Genomic DNA, 23148 nt, shown 5'->3' on the forward strand with positions numbered 1-23148 from the left:
TAAATATTCATGGTTTTGACGAATTTTTGTCAATATTTGAACTTCAAATGCTAATAAAAAAAAATTCATTTTTTTATATTGATAGATAAAGGATATTATATTTTCTATAATTAAATTATCATATTGATCACAAATAATACATTATAAAAAAAATATTTTATATGATTATTTTTCTTCATTCAATCTGTTGAGTGAGAGCTAATACATTTATTTACATTATTATAAGAAATAGTGTTGTTGATTGTAACAAAATTAAGGTAAATTATATGAAATATATAAATATTTATGTTAAAGATTAATTGACGGGTAATAAGTCTTAATTCTAACAATTTTTTACTAGTTAAATATTATCAAATTAATGCTGAAAGTTTTATTTTTATAATACTGATTGGAAAAGGATAGTGAATTAAAATAATAATAATAAAATGATATAGGTACAAATAAGTTATACACGATAACCCTCAATCACACATATTGTAAGTGAAATGTATTGAAACAAATTATGTTTAATATGTATAATGGTTTTTAATTATACAAGTTGAAGGTTAATACATACAATAATATGTATGTGACATTATGAAAAATAATATTATACATTTGCCGTTGAAATTTCATCTGCATCATTGACTATTGATTCGGATCTTGTTTCTGCCATACAACTTCTAGAATGATAACTCTAAAATAATATATAAATATTCATATTAAACTAAGTTTCACTAATAAAAATATTATTATAAGTAATGCACCTCTGCAGCTAATCTATGTAAAAAATCAGATGTATCAGGTCCTGTTTGTTCCACCATTTTGTAAAAAGCTCCTTCTTTATTTTGCAATAAAATATAAGGATGGTCAAACTCGATCATCGTTCCTTTGTCCATAACAAGGACTTTGTCCGAATCAATTACAGTGTTTAATCGATGTGCAATTGTTAAGACTGTACATGTTTGGAATTTGTATCTGATAGCCTTTTGTATCAATGCATCTGTACTAAAATTTTTAAAAAAAATTTAATGTTTAATGTTTTGTTGAATAATACATTAAAAAAATTAAATATTATATTATACTGTGGATCAACGTTAGCGGTGGCTTCATCCAGTATAAGAATTTTATTACATTTAATTATAGCTCGAGCCAGACAAATTAATTGTCTTTGGCCGACACTGAAGTTGGAACCACCTTCAGACATATTTGTGTTAAGACCATTAGGTAAATTTTCAACTACATCCTTAAGCTCGACCTGTTTAATATTTTAAACTTAATGAAAATATGTCACATATTGTATGTAATAAATTAGAAATTTGAATCTATTTGTTTTTAATATAAAGGTATTAAACCTTGACGATAATTACTTCATCTAATGCATTTAAAATAATATGATCTGAGTATTCATTAAATGGATCTAAATTTGTTCTCATTGTTCCAGAGAACAATACTGGTTCTTGAGGAATGATGGAAAGTTTGGATCGCAATTCGTGTAGTCCCAATTCATGTATTTCTACACCATCAATAGTGATGTTACCTTCATTGATAGCCAATCTAAATAAGGCTGAAATTAAAGACGACTTTCCTGCTCCTGTTCTACCAACGATTCCAACCTAAATATTAAAAAAACAAACTAAATGTATTACCTATTTAATTGTATAGATTAAAATAGCTAAACATTACTTTTTGCATTGATTCTATGTTTATATTGAGGTTATTAATTGCATATGGTGCTTTTGGGCTATATCGTAAATATAAGTTTTTGAATATTATGCTACCGTTTGATGGCCATTTTAAAGAAGGTAATTTGTCTAAAAACAAAAATGAAATACAGATTGTTATATTATTGAAACAATCAGACAATTTATTTTTTACAAGCAAACATTTTCTGGTTCTTTTAGTTTAGATCTTTGTGTTTGATTAATTTTAATTTTTCATTATGGACAAAACTTTTATTCGCATAATAGCATAATAGAAATGTTACACTTAACTTTTTAATTGTTAGAAGAAATATGAATGTATTGATTTAAAAATACTCTCATCATAACCATCAAAGTAAGGTTAACTAAAAATAAAACCTAGTAGATACTTTTAGGAGATTATAATCGAAAATTCTTAACATTTTTAAAAATAATTTTGGGAAGTAAAGATATGGGCATTAAATTTTAAAAATTGTATGCCTTTTATTGTTAGATATAATTTTGACAAATTTAGTCGATACGCAATTATTTTTATTTTTAATTCTAAATTATTAAAATTAAGAATATTCATATCCAAGATTTAAAAATGTAATACAATATTCTTTATAAGTGATTTTGCTTAAAAAATAAAAAATAAAACATTGATACTATATTTCAAAAAAAAAATTTAAATTAGCATAGTAAACAAACATTTTTCAACGCAATTAATACAACCAATTTACCTGTAGAAGATTCAAACGAATATTCTTGTGGTTCATTTGTGTATTCTAAAACTCTTTCAACTGACGTCATATGGTTTTCTAATTCTGCTGTTTGTCGCATGCCAAACTGAACCAAACCAGCTAGTCCACAAGTTTGCGAAATAGCAAGACCAACATTTCCTCCAAATGTTGCTAATACGATTATCAATTATTATTAGGAAATATATACATAGGTATATTTCTTTAAATTATGTATCATAGTACTCATAACATATATAATAATCTTACTGTTACTAATTACTATGAAGCTAAATGTAACTATGGTTGTATATATAAAGCAAATTAAATCCAACCAAAAGGCAAATGCTCTACTTGATGTTATAAATAAATACCACGCCGATGAATGTAAGTCCTATAATATTTTCATATATTTTATTATAATTTGACACATTTAATAATATTTAACGCTTATACCTGGTGATTATCAAATTCTTTAGACAGTATATTTTCCGCTTTAAATGCCCTTATTGTTGTTATACCCTGAATAGTTGCGTTCAAATGAGTAAATGTAGGACTCCGAGCTAATTATTTGTTCATTACAAAACCCACAAAATAAATTATATCATGTTAAAATTATAAAAATAAATAATAATTTTTACCTGCTATTATTATCTCTACTTACTACTTCCTTCTAATCTTTTAACACTCCGCGATAATGATAAATAAAATACCGTGATTTTGTAAAAAATAAATGCTAATATGATAGCTGGAATCATGAGGTATATATTGATAATTCCAACAACAATCAATACTCCCAAAAGGTTCAATCCATTCTAGTTATAATAATTTATAATAAAAAAATAACATTATTATTCTGTTGGGTAAATATCTATTTTCTATAAGAGATAAGTACTATTTAATTACGTGTATACAATCTAACAAGGATACAGGTAACATCTCATCAATAGTTCCTATGTCCTTTGAAAAACGGTTAAGAATAGATCCTAAAAAAAAAAAATCAAAATTAAACTTTTGAAAATCAAACAAATTTGAAAATCATTTTTACCTGATAAATTTGTATTAAAGAAGTATATTGTTGCTTTAATTAAAGTATTGAACATGTTATTGTGTAAATTTATAGAAGCCCTCATACTGATCGATACAAATGTAATTAATCTGATGGTCGTGATTATAATCAAGAACAATGTGATGCATCCAAAAACATCTATACAAGTCTCTCGAGAAATTGTCATCCACAAAATATTACTTGCAGTAGACACATTATTTTTATTTTGAAAAACATGTTCTTCTAAGTTTACCCTGAATTTTAAAAAAGTAAATATTTTATTCTTAATATGCGATCTGATCATGTACATTACCAATATGTTATCCAGAAATCTCCGATAGAGGACAATGATTGAGTGAGAATACAGATAAAAATAAAAAATAATATTTTGCACTTGTTTCCACCGGCCAAAAAATATAATAAATATACGGCATATGAAACGTTTCCATATGTTCGGGGTTCTTTAATTCTAGTAGGCTCTACTGTATTTTCACTGTAATTACTTCCGCTAGTTGACGAAATGATACTTGTCACTGACGTGTGCTGTTTAAAAGTAGATTTTTGTTCGGCATTTAAAATGCTTTCATTACTAATGATATATTCATTATTTGGTAACTTAAAAGATTGAATATAGTTTGTTAAGTCTATATTAGATGCCTGAAGTTCTTCGTATGTACCCTTTGATAATATTTTTGCCTAATATAAAAGTAAATCTGTTAATTAACCGTATAAGTAATACTAGTTAATATTTTAATAACTACATTTTCCATAACAACAATTTGATCCATATCGGCTAAAAACTGCATTTGATGAGTAACGAGAATACAAGTTTTATCTTTGAGAAAACCTATTAAAACGTAAAATTTATTAAAGACTAAAGTAAAATCATTTAATCATTTTGTATAATAACCTTTTATGCATATTTTAAATAAATGACTTCCAACATTTTGGTCAACCGCTGAAAGAGGGTCATCCAATAAATAAATATCCGCTTTTTTGTATAAAGCTCTGAAAGAAAATGGATCCCCTCAATACAAAATAATAAATATTTTATGTATAGTAATATTTGTATTTATCTGCATCATTACCTAGCTAAACTAATTCTTACTCTTTGTCCACCACTTAGAGTAACTCCTCTTTCACCCACAATTGTTTTATCACCGTAAGGAAACTGTTCAAGATCGCTTTTCAATGCACATACTTTTATTACCTATTTCAAAATCAAATTAGAAAATTAAATTATGCGAATTGAATACATAATTTTCAAATATTTACTTGATTATAACGATCCTTATTCATCGGTGAATTAAACACAATATTCTGTTGAACAGATCCAGCAAATATCCATGGTTCTTGAGATGCATAAGAAATTACACCACGCACATGAATGGCACCTTCGGAAAGTGGCAATTCTCGTAAAATAGCTTGAATTAATGAACTCTATAATGTAACTTATAATTATAGTGACAGTTTCATAAGAACATTAAATTAAATTAATATATCACAAACTTTTCCTGCTCCTACGGTCCCAACGATTGCCACCAAGCTACCAGGTTTTATAGCCAGTGATATGTTTTCTAAAGAATTTCTGGTTTGATTGTCTATCCACTTTGCTGTAGCTTTCGAAATAACCATACAATAATGATTTAAATGTCCACTCTCATCTTTTATATCGGTACAATTTCTATAAGTGTCTATTAATTCGTTATGTCTACCTATCAGTGATTTGTCAACAGTATATTGGTTTGTTATAATATTATCACCTTTTTCTTCATGTAATAAAAAATTCTGTAATTCAAGTTAATATTATGTTGAAATTTGAATTCTTGTTACTTAATTAACATAATTATTTAAATACCTGTATACGTTTTATTGATACTCGCAGTTCTGAAATTTGTCCCAGACCTTGACAAAAAAAAAAAGTCATTGTCGGCATTAATATACTGAAATATGTAGTTATGACAAAAATCTAAAAACGTTAAACATATTATAATATTATATAGCATTAAATACAAAAAATGTTCATGCATTTATTACTTTTTGGACGGAGATATAATTTCCTAGTAATACATATGACAAAATGCTAACGAATAGTTGAAACTTAGTTTGAATTATTGCTAATGACGACAAAATATCTCTGATGTATGATGATGTTTTTAAATGTTCAATTTCTTTTCTGCAATTAAATCCAAAATTATATACGCAAAAAAAATGTATATTATGTACCGATACCAATTATTTGATATCATCTTATAAAACTTATAAAAACATACTTTCTTATAAATTTTACATATTTTGAAAATAGATTTTCCCAAGTGTACATTTTGATTACTTTAATGGCAGAAATTATTTCATTCATCAAACGTATTCTCTCATCAGTCTTTTTAGCTGTTTTCAATCGATTTTCTGAAATTTTTTTCCCTAGCCATCCTAGAATATTATAACAATGTTGCTTCATATACTCGTTATTATATAATTTTTATAATAAATTTAAATGCATCACATTCCACAAACCTTGAAATGGAATTATTAAAACCATAACGGCAATGCTCAATAATGATGATACGCCTATTTCCTGCCACAAAAAATAAGTTACCACAATTGACTGTAGGGGACCGATCCATAAGTAGTGTAGAAATGTCGCAGATCTATCGAACCGACTTACATCATTCGATAATAAGTTTATCAATTTACCAACTGTGGTTTCACCAATAGCAGTGTTACTTAGACGTAGTGACTGTAAGGATCAAACATATTTTTAATTGTTTTTTTAATCGTGCTTGAAATTGCTAACTTAATTAAATTTTAGTTCCAATTAATCTTTTTTTAAACATTGCTAGATTTATTTTAGATATACTTGTAAATATTAAATTATACTATGATTAAAAAAATGTAATTTAATAAAGAAAAATACGAGAATTTTTTTTAAATTCTTTTAGTAAGTATTAGATCAACAAGAGCCATTAATGCATACCTATACTAAAAAAGAAAAAATTAATCCTATTTAGAACTATATTTTAAGAAGTTCAGTTGACTCCACCACATTATTGATCTTACAATATTAATAAATGTAGTTGATAATTGAATTATATTACATACATATCTTCAATATGTACCTATTTCACAATATTAAACCAAAATTTCATACCTAATAATTTATATTAATTCGTTTCATATTTTAACGTTTTTAAAATTGAATAATGTAGTTATATCTAACTAAACAGATTTTTATATCGTTATGTATTAATTGGTACGTACTTATTATATGCACGTTTATACAAATATATGTTGTGTATTGCATGTATACCTTTCTAAATATCATCGAACAGCAAGCGATTCGCATCTTCATACCACAATGCAATATTTCTATTAGTGTTATATTTTGTAAGATCATTGAGGTGAACATGCTTAACACTAGACCAAATGCACATATGTATGCATATCCTATGTCAGCCTTCTTGGAAGCATCTGAGTTGAAGTACGATAATATTCCTCCAATAAATAGAGGTTGAGACATTCTATAAGTACACACACAAACGATTTATGTAAAATTAAACTTCTTGTTATTTTTTACATTAAAACATTAAAACATACAAACATATGTAAGTTTATCTACGATTTACTATTTACTATTTACTTGCGGGTAAATAAATAAGATTTCAATCTTTTTTTTTTTTGTAAATGTATTTTATTTGTATTGGCTATTATTATTAGCTTTCATTTAAAATTAATATAAAATAACGAACAATCAACATATACAAAATTAGATCCTTATATAAATTGTACATAATTATAAGTATATGTAAGTTATACTTAAAATATTTGATTTTTCTAAAACTTTTAATTATTTTTTACGAAATTAAAAAAGTTGATTTATTAGTATTTTTAGTTAGGTATTCACTAATTATATTTTTAATAGTTGTACCTACTAACATTTGCATTTTAATTAACGGCTGATATAAAAGCTAATTAGTAAAAGATAATTTAATTAGCATTATGAAAAACAAGACAAAAATTACCATTTATACATTTTTTTTTCACGCTAAAATACTATTTTGGTAATTTGTCATAATGTATAAATATAAAATTTGAAGAAAAAAAATATCATTGTTCGTCAATTAAACGTGGTTCTTTATATGCTAAAGATAGGATCTTTTATCTGGGATTCACATCTATGCAGCTATCAGATTGTTATAGAAAATATTTAGTAAATTGACTCAATCCTAAAATGGATGTTTATCAAGTTGTTGATAATATCTAAAAAATTATAAAGTTATAAGGAATACTTACTTCAATATAATTTTATCAATGCACAATAAAAAACCATAAAACATATAATATAGAGCAGCAGACGTTCGAATTAAGGCTTTCGTCAAGCTAGGTTTTTTTTTCAGCTTAAATGCACTTGCCAATTCTAAATTCCATTTACTTCCATAAAAAATATATATATATATATATATGATAAATTATAAATACAAATTATTTAATATTTATTGAATTACTTTTCTAATTCATTTCCCAATAATGATGAAGTGTGATCGTTTAATGTCGCATATAAATCATCTTCTTCTAAATCTCTTTTTCGTCCTGTTTTGAACAGGTTTAACATCCAGCTATACGATAACACATTTAAAATACAATTAATTGAATTATTATATATTATACTAATTTATACTCAAGTACTGGAAATGAGTTCTTTATTTGTATTATTCTTCAAATACAAAAAAAAAAGTAAATAAATAAAGATGAACATTTGGTAACCACTCCTATTAACTAAATGTTTGAGAAAAACTGCATGTGCATATACATTTATTAGTTGCTAAATTAGACCAAAAAAAAAAAAAAAAAAAATGATTTAAGAAAAAATGTATTTTGCGTACAAATTAGACAAATATCCTTTAATATTTGAATAGATTATATTATTATTTGCATACAAATAATGTTGTAAATACAATTTTTTACAGGGTAAATTGACATAAGGTCAATGAGGGAACTATACTGAGAATATAAAATAATGTATATTTTAGTATTGATACTTAGAGATATTGTAGTCGCGATGTACGATGTGCGGTGTTGATGCACAGGTTTTAGAAATTTAATAAAAGCGTTTAATTGTATTTATTGCAATGTTCTATTTTTTAGTAGGTATTATGATAGTGTTTTATGTATCCATACTCATTTGATTTAGTTAGCGACGACGCTAGGTAATGAATTAAACTATTTAGAATTTAAATAGAATTACAAAAAATTAGATTTCACGTATTAATATAAATATAATATAAGCGATTGAAAGATTAACTAGATTTTTGATACTGTCGATACCTAGTTAAAATTAGTAATTTTTTTATTCAATTAAATATTTATAAAAAAAATAGTATTATAATCAGTAGTTTTAGTAAACTTTGTTTATGCCAATATGTATCTACTTCAGAAAATGCCACATCAATAGACGTATAATTTAATAGACATTACAAAAATATAAATATAATAGTAGTGTATAAAAGTAAATCAATATATTCGTCCAGCAAACTTTGGATATTTTATTTTATTAAGACACATTATTACATGATGCGCAGTTTGTTTATATTTTAAAAACTTAAGGTCGATAGTTTAGTCATCTATTGAAATAATATTATATTTCAATAAAATTATTCAAATGATGTATATACTTTTAATGTATCTAGGTACCTATTTACCTGTATGAAATGATTTCAAAAATATTTGCATTGTCCCTTGGATGTTGAGGACGTTCAATCTTTTTATCGGCATCTGATATTAACCTAATCAAATATAATAAAAATGTTAACAGATTTGTAAACAAAATATATAAATGAGAATTCAAAAAACTCACCTGTACATAATGTGTTACGCGTATTATAAATTATACATTAAAATAACTGTAGAGTTAAATTTTAATTATTTTGACGTGTTTCCTAATGATTTCTTCTTCTTTATTTAAATGTATATAAATATGAAAAAAATAAAAATATTAATATCAATTGGTAAGCTGAGAAAAAGCTTAAAAATGTATTTACTATTCACTATTTAGTATTTAACATTGTATTTATTACATTTTGACATTATACGTCTTTATTACATTTTCGCTTATTGTGTTATTTTATTTTCAATATTCATGTCTGTAGTTATCTGTATTCTGTTTTAATACTATAATAATTACCTACTGGTTCGTATTCATTACTAAACAAATCGAGGCTTCAATTTTCATCCTTATCTTATCTAATTTATTTCTGATTATCATTATTATTAAACAAGCTATTATTAGGTGATGTATAATTTTTTTATTTGCTGATAAAATGGTCCATGTTATTATAGATTTTTTGATACTAAAAACCTTAACTCATTGTATTTAATGTGGTTATAATATGTTCCTATACTTATTTAGTTTTATCGGCATATAAGTACTACATACCAGATGGTTTGCTCACCATTAGGCCTTTCTCTTTACATTTTTTTCATGTTTTTTTATACTTTAAGATAAAAAATTTATTTATTGTATAAAACAGTATAACTGCAGATTTTAAATAAAGTTTTTATTTAAAATATATTTATATTATATTTAAATGTTAACAGTGGTTGGAGTTGTATTTATTTCCTCGTTTTATATAGTTTTTTTGATTTCGTTTAGTTTTAATTCGACATATTTTAAAAAATTTTGTTTTTATTCAACAAATTATCAATAAGTATTACAATTATTTATTTTTTGGAAATAAACTATTTTCATCATTATTATTTACACTAAACTATCCGCTAAAAAAAGTTTTATTATTTATTTTCATTCTATTGTTAGGGATTTCGTAATGGGCCTAGGTATTTAAAAATTTGATTGTTCGACGTGTTCCGGTTATACTCTTATTGAACTTGACCAATTTCCAAATTCCAATTATTATTTTAATTATATATATTTATTTTTATAATTGAAATATATCTCATGGCTACTTTGTTGCAATACGTGAAAAAGTTGATTAGGTACACTACTTGTATCTAGTTGTACGTATTATCGTTTGATAAAAATTAGTGTTATACAATTTCGTTTTTAATACAAATAACTAATATACTTACCTCTTAAAAATGATAACGTCTAAAAACACTCGTTGAGTAACCTCGTAACGTACTTAAAGTTGGTTATTGTATGGATTATTTTGACTGTTTCAAGTATGAGAGTTTCCCACATAATATTGTTGGACATCCGGCCGACGTATGTTGTAGTACTGTCAGTACGCGCGGCGTTAGAGATGACGAAACAGTAATAATAAAATACTCAAGAAAGCGATTATTATTATTATTATATAATTCAATTGACGATACTGATGAAAACAGTTGTGTGTACGTACATTGGACTCTACTATTAAATTTTTTTTTTTATAAACAATAAATAGTATATTTTATATCTATAACATGACGATAATATTGATTGCATGATTTCTTAATATTATTGTTTATGAAAAAAATAAGTTATTAACAATTATATAAAGAAAATATATGATTTTGCTATGATAATAATAACGATTTAAGATTGAACCATTAAAGTAATAATTATTAAGTCACCGAGTTAATAACAGCAGCAAACGATTGGAGTCAGAGGAGAAGTAATGCTAACGCGGTTCCTTCTCTGGCTTTCGATACAAAAGAAAAAAAAAGTTAATCACAGCAGTGTGTCACTTAATTGGTGCGAAGGTTCAGATATAATTAGATTTTTTTTATAAAACATTTGTTATTTCAATTTAATATACGAGAGGTTTATTTAACACAAAACTCTATAAAATATAATCATAATATATTTTTTGAATAAACATTTAAAATGTTCAAAAAACTTAACGTATTTTTACTAACAGTGGTTCGTTTTATGTTATATAATTTATTTCAATTATAATATCATTATTAATAGCAATAAATTATTATAATTAAATAGTTAAAAAATTATCAAGTACATTATTTATCAACATTTAAGCGGTGATTAAATACGTGATAGAAGATTGAACATTCTACAATCAATAGTCATAATAATATGATTAGTATCTTATAAAAACGTTTAAATGACATTATTTTATGACACGTCAAATCCGATTTTCTTTAATTTAAATTACAGACCATTAATTAATATTAATATTAGTTTATTTACTATGAGTTTTTCTTGAAGATTTGATCTGTGTTCCCAATGAATAATTTTGATTACGTTTCAGCATTTAAACTTTTTGTTCTAAACCTCTAAAACAGTTAATCAATAAATAAATGTAGTATTGTATATTAAACGTTTCAGTATATTAGGAATATTAGGTACTATGCATAGAAGAGATAAATTTTATACCTCTGCGGCTAATCTATGTAATAAATCGGCAGTATCATGTCCTGTTTCTTCTACCATTTTATAAAAAGCGCCTTCTCTGTTTTGTAATAAATAATGTGGGTGGTCAAATTCGACTACTGTTCCTGTATCCATAACAAGCACCTTGTCTAAATCAATAACAGTATTCAACCGATGAGCAATTGTCAAGACAGTAGATGCTTGAAATTTACTCCTGATAGTCCTTTGAATCAATAAATCTGTTCTAGAAGTCCAAATCAAATGTTATTCAACAATGCTTTTCATTTATTGTGTATTAACTATTGGATATATTTTTAAGCTAAATATCTACTGTTGATCAACGTTAGCAGTGGCTTCATCCAGTACAATAATTTTAGTATTTCGAACTATAGCCCTAGCAAGACATACTAATTGTTTTTGACCAACACTGAGGTTTGAACCATCTTCAGACATTTTTGAATTAAGACCATCAGGGAAATTTTCAACAACATCTTTAAGCTTGACCTAATATATAATTAATATTTATTTAGAACAATTTCCTTTGAGATCAGAGATAATCACATTGTTATTAAAATATTATTGTAAAACAAAAATAATTACTTCTTCTAATGCATTCCAAAGAATATGATCTGGGTATTCTTCTAAAGGATCTAGATTTTTTCGAAGTGTTCCTGAGAAAAATACTGGTTGTTGAGGAATGATGGTGAGCTTAGACCGTAACTCGTATAGACCAACTTGGTGAATTTCAATACCATCAATAATGATTTTACCTTCATGGAAACCTAATCTAAATAATGAACCGACTAAAGATGATTTTCCTGCGCCAGTTCTACCAACAACTCCTATCTAATTTTAAAATAACAATAATTAAAACCTTTATAAACCCTAGGTATCTACTTACAGATTTAATTTAATATACTTTTTGCATTGGTTCGATGTTTAAATTAAGGTTATTTATAATGCGTAGTGAATTCGGTTCATATCGTAAACAAAAATTTATAAATGTCACTTGTCCATTTGAAGGCCATTCTAATGGTGGTTTTATATCTAATTAAGTGGTTCAAATAGGTATATAAAATATGAAGACATATGAATTTTAATATTCAATAATATACAATAATTTAGTGAAATAATGTATTGTTGTTTACCAGTGCACGGTTCATTAGAACCTTCTTGGGGGATATTTGTGAATTCCAGTACCCTTTCAACCGATGTCATGTGGTTTTCTAATTCAGCCACTTGTCTCATCGCCCATTGCAAAACTCCAGCTATTCCATAAGTTTGTGTTATAGCAAGACCAACATTTCCTCCAAATGTACCTGAGTACGGTTGGTAAATTCAAATCGTATTATATGGTAATAAAAAAATATTTATTATTATAATGTGCACAATTACTATTTCTTATTGCAATGAAACTGAATGTGACTATACATGTGTAGATAAAACAAATAATATCCAACCAAAATCCAAATGCTCTGCTTGATGTTAAAAATAAATACCATGCTGAAGAATGTAAGTCCTATAGGACATTTTAAATACATGAACTCACACAAATTAATATTAATTTGTAGAACTCACTTGATGAACATCAAATTCATTTGATAAAATGTTTTCCGCTTTAAATGCTCTAATAGTTGTTAGACCTTGAATACTCGCATTCAAATGTGTAAAGACAGGACTACGAGCTATAATATTAAAATTAAAATTATTTTAAAATATAAATTTATATTTTATTATATAATCTTAAATTATATTTTATATAGTAATATACTTGGTTTATAATTTAGAACTTACTTATTCCTTCTAACCGTTTTACACTTCTAGACAATGATAAATAGAAAACTGTTATCTTGTAAAAGACAAAAGTTAAGATGATGGTTGGTAATATTAGGTAAATGTTTATATACACAACAATGACAAAAACTGCCAAACAATGCAATACCAACTAATTAAAAAAATTATTTATTAATAAACAATCTTTAAAATATATTATGATAAATTATATTACAAGTATACATTCGCTCATGGTTTGTGGCAATTTCTCATCTATAATACCTATGTCCTTAGAAAAACGGTTAAGAATAGAGCCTAGAATATAAATTTAAAATTTTACCCAGTTAACGAAAATATTACAAAATATAATAACTAAAATAGTCCTGACCTGATAAATTTGCATTAAAGAAATTTATTTCAGCTCTAATCAAAGCGCTTAACATATTGTCGTGCAAATTCTTGGAAACTTTAATACACACTACTACAAAAGCAAATATTTTAAGATTGAGTGCTATTATTATGATGACAATAATAGCAACGAAAACATAAATACAGGCTTCTCGATTAATTGTCCATTGAAAAATTGTGTTGATTGAGTTTTTGGTCGTTGATATTGGCAAAGAGTCATTAAGAAATACTGATTCCTCTAGATTAACCCTAAATTAAATATTCAGTAAAAAACATTTAATACGAGTTCAGCAATAAATATTACCATATTATTATATATTAAAAATACCAATATGTAATCCATAAATCTCCGCAAGATGATGCTGCTTGAAACAAAATACACGAAAATATTAAACATAATAATTTGCATATCTTTCCGCCATTTAAAAAGTATGACAAATAGGTGTCCCATGAAATATTTCCCGAAGATCGAATTTCAACTATTTTCTCTTGCTCTTCTTGATTAGTGTTTTCTTTACTATCACACAATAATGACACGTTACTCGTTGCAGATGTTTTTCGATCACATATAGATCTTTTGCTGACGTTGAAATCACCATAATTATTAATAAATATAGATTGATTATCGGGTTTGGTTGAAGACTGAAGATTTTTCAGAAAGTTTAAATCAGTGGTTTGAAGTTCTTCATAAGTGCGTTTCACTATTATATTTGCCTGAAAACAAAAATGATAAATATTTTAAATTTGAAAAATGTATACTGGAATATAACATAACATATCATAACAAATTATTTACATTGTCTATGTGAACAATTTGATCCACTTTATCCAAGTACTGTATTTGATGTGTAATTAAAACACAAGTTTTTTCAATAAGGAAATCTGTAAAATAATAATGTTCAAAAATCTTGTGTTTATGGTTTAAAATTATTAAAGATAACCTTTAATGCACTTTTCAAATAAATGACTGCTAACGAGTGGATCCACAGCCGAAAGAGGATCGTCCAATAAATAAATATCAGCTTGTTTATAGATGGCTCTAAAAATAATATATACTTGATTAAGTATTTCATGAATTATTGCACTTATATTTTTACCGAGCTAAATTTATTCTTGATTTTTGTCCTCCGCTTAGGGTAACTCCTCTTTCTCCCACAATTGTTTTATCACCATATGGAAACTGTTCGAAATCACTTTTCAATGCACATACTTTAATAACCTATTTTATAACCGACAAGAGAATCAAACGTTATATTATTTTAAAGTAATCACATTTTAAATTTTAAGACATTACTTGTTTATAACGATATTCATCAATTGGTGAATTGAAAACGATATTCTGTTTTATAGAGCCAGAAAATACCCATGGTTCTTGGGATGCATAAGAAATTTCACCATAAATGTCTATAGAGCCTTTGGAAAGTGGTAATTCACGTAGAATAGCTTGGAATAATGAACTCTATAATGCACATTTTAAAGTAAAGGCATATTATGCTTATTATATTTTTATGTAATTTATGACATACTTTTCCAGCACCCACGGGACCAATTATACCGACCAATTGACCCGATGGCACAGTCAGATTAATGTTTTCTAGAGTGTTACTTGTCTGAATATCTGTCCACTTAGCAGTTGCTTTTGATAATACTATGCCATGAGTATTTTTAAGTCCAGTATTTTGTCTTAAAACGCCATTATCATTAGCAATGCACTTTGTTAAATTGTTTAAAGTATTATTTATTGATTCAGTAGATTTTGATTTATTTTGTGATTGATTATCCTTTTCTTCTTGTAGTAAAAAATCCTTTAAATAAAAATTAATGATTTTTTTTTATTGATTAAAAATTTGAGTTAGTCAAATAGTTAATACAGGCTATAGCCTGCATAGACTATTGTATATGTTACTAATAATATAAAAAAACCTGCATGCGTTTGATTGAAACTTGTAATTCGATTATTTCCGATATACTTTGACAAAAAGCACTCGTAGGTTGGATTGTTATACAGTACAAAGTATAGATGATAAAAACCTATTAGTGCAATTAATAATGGGTAAAAACAATATTATCATATTTAAAAAATAATTGAATATGTTTGTTACTTTTTGTGCTGAGATATAATTTCCTAGAAATACGTAAGACATAATACCAAAAAATAATTGAAGTCTTGATTGAAGTAATGATACAGACATCATAATATTCTTGATATACATTGCTATTTGTATATGTTGAGTTTCCGTTCTGAAATCATATAAATATTCTTATTTATTATTTAACTATATTTTATTGTATAGATAGGTACTTTCTTATATATTTAATTAGTTCTCCAAAAGGTATTTCCCAAGTGTACATCTTGATTACTTTTATGCCAGAAATTATTTCATTCATATAACGAATTCTTTCATCAGTTATTTTAGCCAACTTCTTTCGTTGTTCGCCAAGTTTTTTCCCTAACGTAGCTGAAAATGTTACAATGATGTTTAACTACATAATTTGTATTGTCTAATTTTCCACAAACCTTGAAACAAAATAATAAAACATAGTAAAACTATGGCTAGTAACGAAGATATACCAATTTCCAGCCACAAAAAATACGTGACCACAATTGTTAGAAGTGGACTAATCCATATGTAATGGAGAAATGTAACTGATGTATCGAATCGACTTACATCATTTGATAACAAATTAATCATTCGACCGACTGTAGTATTTCCAATAGCTTTGTGACTTAGGCGTAATGACTGAGTATAAATATATATTTATTCATTAAATTTTATAAGAATTATTGAAACTTATTTCTATATATATTTTACTATTATAATTCAATGAATTTGTTGAGTGGCATAGAATATTATAATTAATATTGTTGTTAGTAGTTAACATGGCCATATTAATAAAATAGATAATTTATTTTAAATGTTAGATGAATATTTATGCAATATGATTCTCCGCAACTTGATTCTTTAATGGTTATAATGTATTATACCTTTCTATATATAACCGAACAGCAAGCAACTCGAATTTTCATCCCACAATGTAAGATTTCAATTTGTGACGAATGATATAAAATGATTGAAGTAAACATGCTAAGTGTTAGACCAAATGCACAAATTAATGCATACTCTAATTTTGCTTTTTCAGAACTATTTGAGTTGAAATATGATAATATTCCACCAATTAACAAAGGTTGAGTTGGTCTATGAGTGAAAAACATGTAAAATAATGTCATAAAAGATATTATGGTTATAGAAATAGAACCTTATAAAAATCTTGAAAGATCTATTTTGCATCGGTTTCAATGATTAAAACCCTTAATTTAATTCTTACCTCACAATAACTCTGTCAATAAAGAGTATAAATCCATAAAACATAAATTTATATCCAAATATCCCAATCAAAATTCTCAATAGACAAGGATTTCGATTTGTCTTATGTGCATTCACAAGTTCTAATCTCCATTTTCTTCAGTAAAAATATAATTAACTTTAATACAAATAATAAAATACACACAAATATTTTTAATTTATGAGCTCTTACTTTTCTAGTTCGTTTCCCAACAATGACGAACTGTGGTCGTCTAATGCCGTATATAAATCATCTTCTTCTAAATCCCTTGTTTGTCCTATCTTAAATAGGTTCAACATCCAGCTGTTAGATAGAAAAATAAACAACTTAAACATTAAGGATATTAGAAACACTTTATCCTATTGAATATTGGATTGGCAACATGTTGTTCAAAATAATTATGTACATGTAAATTACAAATTGAATTAGGCCACGAAATAACTATATTAAACGGATCTAGGACATTTTGGCGTGGCCGTTTTGGCGTGGCCGTTGTGGCGTAGCCGTTTTGACATGAAGCCGTTTTGACGTGAAGCCGTTTTGGCGTAAATTCTCAGGTTATTTAAAATAAAATTATTTATTCAATTTAAAAATTTTTTAAAAAAATTCAAAAAATCTTAAAAAATACAACGGACAATTGATAACTGATAATATAATTAAAAAGCTTACTAAAAAAACATTATTATTGTAAAGAAATATTATGTGCTACACCTCTTAAATATGTTAAAATGTCTCGTGTATCTGCTTCTTGAACTTTTTTTAATAGACGTTTGTCTGTGTCAATATATTTTTTGAGCTTTTTAGGGGGACTCCTTCCTGATTCCAATTGAAATAATAATAAGTATCTCTTCCAGCTTGAATCTTTTTTAAACACGTTATAAATGACCATAATGTAGGATGAACCATTCCTATTTCAACATTTATTCTACGGTTGGCAGCCTCTGCATGATTATTTGTTCTGTGTATACAATTTAGTGTTCGCTCATATAAATTCCAAATTGATGGTGGAATCTAGCAGGTCTCCGCCCACGTCCATTTCTATTTAATCTTCCGATATAATTATCTTCTAACCATTCAAGCAAGGGCTGAAGTTCTTCTGGTAAATATGCATCTAACGCGTCGATTGCCATGTCAATATTGTTGATGCAAACAAATGCAATTGCAATTATCATTTTAACATGAATAGAAAAATCTGCATCGTTATTATATTTTGATATAAGATGCGCTTCGCCAATTTTTTTTTTTTAAATTTTTTGTCAGATGAAAGAAACAACCATAAATAAAAATTTTTTGGGAAATGTTTTTTCATTGCATTTATAACAGCTAATTCAAATTCTAATGAAATAAATGTAGGATTTAACCCAGGACATAGATTTATTAAAATTTGAAAAAGTTTTTCATACGTTTTTGTATATTTATCAGGCAGTAATGCATATATAATAGGGTGTCACCATTTAAATATTCGGCAAGTATGACATACACTTGAGTAAAAAGTGGGGGTGAAATTTTAAAAGTCCCATCTCCTAACCATGTCTTAGAGTTTCGTAGAATATTCAAATATCGACGTCTTCCAAAAATTAAAATTCTTTCTGCCCCAGGTCCACTATCAGCTAATAAAAATTGCTCTTCATGCCCTTCAGAAGGTGAATACATTTTATACACTTCAGGTATTTCTAAAGTTATAAAATCTTTCAGTGCTTCAGGTACGGTTTGTATACATATCATTTAGTTTTCTTCATACTTGTTTTTTTAATGCATAATTAGATTGAATAGCTCCCCAAAAAAAATTATAACATAATAATTAATAGGGACAATAATTTCATCTATAATAATATTATTATGTTAATTATAAACAGAACTAATAAATATTCAATAAATCTCGAGCTATCACAATTAATTTCCTTATGGGATGTATCATAATTATCTTAAATAGCGAGTTGTAAAATATTTTACCAGATAATTGTTGCGTACGTAAGATAGTTTGTACCTATATAATTAGGAAATATAAAGATTATTTGTATACAATTTTATGTGAGATAAGAAAGATCCAATCAGTGGTTTTCGGTGACAAGCGAAATAAAGTAAAAATAATATTAATAATTACGACTTATTTAATTTAATTTGAATTAAAACCTGAGCTACTGTATTCGATAATATAATCAATATTAATATTGATATTTATAATGTATATAAGTAGTATATATTTGTATGTTCACAGCCAGCTTTTCCACGGTAAAATTTTTTTTTCAAGGGGAAAATTCCCCCTTGGAGCACACTGATTTACCGCGTAACACAATACGGTGATTACACAAGATTGTCCACCTATTTGCCCCTTACACAAAAATATTTACCGTATCAACTATTTTTTTCCTTTTTTTAAAATTTTTTCAATCAAATATCGCTAATTTTTATAAAAATTATATTTCAAGTAAAGAACACAAATTATTTAATAAACTTTTTTTATTTTGTTCAATAAAATTACACAAGTTTTCTTACTTCTCTAGTAAAAGGTACATATTCTACAATACGATCATGAATTAATAAACAATAAGCAGTTACACCTGTAAGGGATTCCGATGCTTCAATTTCCAATTGAACATCCACTGCTGAGGCTGTTGCCGAATCATTCTGTTTTGAAGTATCAATAACTATGATGGGTGCGTTTGATAGAAAAGTAGATGGACTCAATATAGGGTTCCGTATACTTTTTTCATAGTACGATTCTTGAAATGATGTATACATATCATATAATAATGTAAAATTATATCGAGTTTAGAAATACTTTAACGTTCGTTAGACTACAATGGTCGAATATACTACAATCTTTTGTTATTGTATTTTTACGACCTTTTTGTAATCCAATTATAATAAATCGTGGTTTTTCTAATTTTGAAGCGGTTTTCAAGTTCCATACTACTTTTTTAGTAGTTCCGAGTTCAGGATATTCAAAAGTTTCGAAAGATCTAAAAGGAATAAACAAACTTTTTTCTTTTTCTACAAGTTTCAATAACTTTAACCTTTCTTCATCATAAAATTTTTAAAAAAGGAAAAAAATAGTTGATACGGTAAATATTTTTGTGTAAGAGGCAAATAGGTGGACAATCTTGTGTAATCACCGTATTGTGTTACGCGGTAAATCAGTGTGCTCCAAGGGGGAATAAAAAATTTTACCGTGGAAAAGCTGGCTGTGAACATACAAATATATACTACTTATATATTAGTAGTATATACCTATACCTATATATATATATATATATATACCTATATATATATATATATATATATATTAGGTACTATATTAGAATTACACCTACTTTAGCTGCTTCTGATAATCCGGCCAGACATTCATTTATGACATTTGATGTGGATTCCGTGGTTTCAGCTGCACGTCGTTTTATACGGTTAACTGCTATATTTCCTTCGATTTTTGGTGCTTCAGAATCATGAGTATGTTCATTTATTGATTTTATTATTTCAATATCGTCTACTGTTGTGTTTACCCGAGCTTTGCATTCATTTTTATTTCGGCAACGCCAAAAACGACGTTTTCCATCACTACTTAATGCAACAAATAAATACATATAACCATTGTTCACTAAAACATCTCGTTCTTTCGTGGATTCAATTAATTTTGACATTATAAATAAGTATTAATTGATTAAATAATTTAATAAAACTCACTACTTGTATAAAAGAATTAAATGTATATAAAAACTCATTATTTGTGTGAAATATGTATACTGTATCTATTTTAATAAACTTATCGCACGGCAGACAAGAAACGACAACGGGTACAAATCATTAAAAACGTAGATAATCGATCTAATCAATAGTATATGTTTTGACTGGTCAACTGGTTAATTTTAACCTTAGTTAAAAACCTATAGGGCACAAGTACAGCATACTAGCATAGTAATATTATAAACTTATCATTAAATTCCAACAATACGTATACAATAAATATTATTAAAAAATAAAAATAAAAATATACCTCTAATGGTAAATTAATTAATATAATAACCTGAGACACTTACGCCAAAACGGCTACACCAAAACGGCCACGCCAAAATGTCCCATTTCGATATTAAACTACATAACATTATATTTAACACATTGGTGTAGATACGTTTTTTTTCCTAGGTGGGAGGGGCATAGTGATGTATGTTACTAATATATTTCATTTACATGAAGACATGCAGTATGTCAGTTTAGGATATTTTATTTTTAATATAATATATATTTTATATATTTTTTTCTTATTCTTGTTTTTATTATTAATACTATAGGTAGGTTGAATTTGAAATTATTTTTGCAAAAAAATATTCAATCTGTATTACATTTGGTAATAATTGATGATATAATCATATGGCGATAGTTGTTTAAATCTGTTCTAAACCAGCTGAAAAAATCTTGAAACTATTATGGTTGTTGGTATTATAAATTGCTATTTTAAAATTGATTTTATATCTATTAGAAATGACTAACGTAATTTACTGTGTGTATTGATTATGATGTTGAATAAGATTTTTTGTATAGGAAAAAAATTTCAAGGGGTGATAGAACCCTAAAACCCTACCCCTGCTTGAGCCACTGGCTGCGATTTATTTAAATCCTGTACACATACCACCTACAATATTTTGTATTAAGAGAACACCGCACCCACATTTGTTGTGTCCGTCTTACAAATGTACAACATAGCAAAAACTGTTTTGCAGTGACAACTTTACTCTCTCTGTATTTATAGTGGAATGACCAAAATCTTACAATGCATAGAGAAATAATTTATCTATGTTGCAGTGCTTTTATTATTTTGATAATATAAATACAATTAAAGTATCAATTTGAGAACATAAGTTTTTTATTTTTTATTTAGTTATTAAAAATTAGTATTTAGTGCGCTGTCAAATAAATAAAAACGCTATGTCAAAAATAAATTTCTTTTTTATGTATGAATTTTGGTAATTCTACTATAAATACAGTGAAAATAAATATATCCCTCTTTTATTATCCCTTTATTAAATTTACCTAAATGTAATAACTTCAAATACATTTGCATTTTTTCTCGGATTTTCAGGCCGTATGACGTTATTATCTGCATCCGTTATTACTCTAAAACATTTTAATTTTAATATATACACCTAGTGATTACAATAAAAATATACCTAATTAAATATTAATAGACATTTAATGACTGACCTGTACATATTGTGAAGAGAAAAATAATTATAAGTGGTTAAAAAAATAGTTTCGTATTAAGTATTTTGAATTGATTCTTCCTTGGTAGTAAATAAAAAAATAAAAATTTTAATTAATATTTAAACTTACAACAGAGATATTAAATTTTACATTTTAAAAATAATTAGTGTTAATATAATTCAACTCAACAAATTGTATCCAAGTAATATACTTAAATCCAAATTGTTTAAAGTAAATATTCATAAATTTATAAAATTTTGAGAATTGATTTTAATTTAAAGTTACCTGTTGTAATTTGAAAATAATATTATTTTATATTTTAGGAAAGTCATCTACACATGATTGAAGCGGAACAACAATATTATGGTAAGACACATGTTATTTTTATGATTTATATTATAAAATAAACTATATTATTTAATCAGCCAAGTCAACTGTTTGTTTCTGATAATGATGAATTCTTTAGAAAGTTTAGAAGAATATAAAATGTATACTCCTAAAAATTACAAATACTTATAACTTACCAACCTATGATAATTTGTGGTCTTATCTTTATTACTGAATTGAGAGGATCAAATTACTGTTTGATTATTTAAGAAGTGGTGCGTCATAAAAAAATCGAAGGTACAGGTACTTGAGTATAAACCGATATTT

At 26.2% G+C, this 23148-nt stretch overlaps 3 protein-coding genes and 1 pseudogene across 4 annotated transcripts; all 4 read right to left on the reverse strand.

The window, feature by feature from the left end:
* Positions 1-472: 472 nt before the first annotated feature.
* On the reverse strand, positions 473-11643 carry LOC107167952 (ATP-binding cassette sub-family C member 4-like). Its single transcript, XM_089222113.1, has 27 exons — positions 10530-11643; positions 9301-9398; positions 9146-9229; positions 7952-8062; positions 7740-7877; positions 6757-6967; positions 5964-6186; positions 5723-5879; positions 5487-5625; positions 5308-5418; positions 4959-5237; positions 4725-4889; positions 4538-4659; positions 4360-4457; positions 4211-4296; positions 3763-4145; positions 3450-3703; positions 3308-3387; positions 3066-3216; positions 2858-2964; positions 2672-2795; positions 2405-2575; positions 1666-1793; positions 1350-1595; positions 1065-1237; positions 747-987; positions 473-676 (listed from the first exon to the last, which is right to left on the reverse strand). The coding sequence occupies exons 2-27, from the start codon at positions 9306-9308 to the stop codon at positions 590-592; spliced, it is 4077 nt and encodes a 1358-aa protein (XP_089078239.1). The 5' UTR covers positions 9309-9398; positions 10530-11643; the 3' UTR covers positions 473-589.
* Positions 11644-11769: 126 nt separating this feature from the next.
* LOC107167953 (ATP-binding cassette sub-family C member 4-like) lies at positions 11770-22947 on the reverse strand. Of its 2 annotated transcripts, XM_015517183.2 has the most exons (26): positions 22780-22944; positions 22495-22574; positions 22324-22407; positions 17491-17601; positions 17281-17415; positions 16940-17150; positions 16472-16694; positions 16256-16412; positions 16056-16194; positions 15877-15984; positions 15480-15758; positions 15248-15412; positions 15051-15172; positions 14895-14992; positions 14750-14835; positions 14282-14667; positions 13934-14202; positions 13781-13860; positions 13567-13717; positions 13351-13457; positions 13168-13291; positions 12921-13091; positions 12692-12819; positions 12373-12618; positions 12104-12276; positions 11770-12016 (listed from the first exon to the last, which is right to left on the reverse strand). In XM_015517183.2, exons 2-26 carry the CDS (start codon positions 22500-22502, stop codon positions 11770-11772), a joined length of 4008 nt encoding a protein of 1335 aa, XP_015372669.2. In that variant the 5' UTR covers positions 22503-22574; positions 22780-22944. The 2 variants fall into 2 exon arrangements, with proteins under 2 accessions (XP_015372669.2, XP_089078240.1); XM_089222114.1 differs by lacking the exons at positions 11770-12016; positions 12104-12276 and having other exon boundaries at positions 12481-12618; positions 12674-12819; positions 22780-22947.
* On the reverse strand, positions 17703-18577 carry LOC149057758 (uncharacterized; annotated as a pseudogene).
* On the reverse strand, positions 20347-21176 carry LOC149057759 (FLYWCH transcription factor 2-like). The gene is made up of 2 exons (XM_089222115.1): positions 20613-21176; positions 20347-20483 (listed from the first exon to the last, which is right to left on the reverse strand). The coding sequence occupies exons 1-2, from the start codon at positions 20934-20936 to the stop codon at positions 20466-20468; spliced, it is 342 nt and encodes a 113-aa protein (XP_089078241.1). The 5' UTR covers positions 20937-21176; the 3' UTR covers positions 20347-20465.
* Positions 22948-23148: the final 201 nt, after the last annotated feature.

The sequence above is a fragment of the Diuraphis noxia genome, unplaced genomic scaffold (assembly GCF_037042655.1).
Source record: "Diuraphis noxia isolate RWA-SAM2 unplaced genomic scaffold, SU_Dnox_SAM2 contig0003, whole genome shotgun sequence".
NCBI lineage: Eukaryota > Metazoa > Arthropoda > Insecta > Hemiptera > Aphididae > Diuraphis > Diuraphis noxia.

Excerpts from the sequence above, each read along its gene's own strand:
- LOC107167952 (XM_089222113.1), bottom strand. Across the intron at positions 4,890-4,958 it reads GGACCGTAGGAGCAGGAAAA|AGTTCATTAATTCAAGCTAT; the intron begins GTTTGTGATATA and ends GTTACATTATAG. Across the intron at positions 4,146-4,210 it reads AAATTGTTGTTATGGAAAAT|GCAAAAATATTATCAAAGGG; the intron begins GTAGTTATTAAA and ends CTTTTATATTAG.
- LOC107167953 (XM_015517183.2), bottom strand. Across the intron at positions 15,413-15,479 it reads GTCCCGTGGGTGCTGGAAAA|AGTTCATTATTCCAAGCTAT; the intron begins GTATGTCATAAA and ends TGTGCATTATAG. Across the intron at positions 13,861-13,933 it reads CTTTAATGCAAATTTATCAG|GCTCTATTCTTAACCGTTTT; the intron begins GTCAGGACTATT and ends TTTATATTCTAG.
- LOC149057759 (XM_089222115.1), bottom strand. The coding sequence starts at position 20,936 with ATGTCAAAATTAATTGAATCCACGAAAGAACGAGATGTTTTAGTGAAC.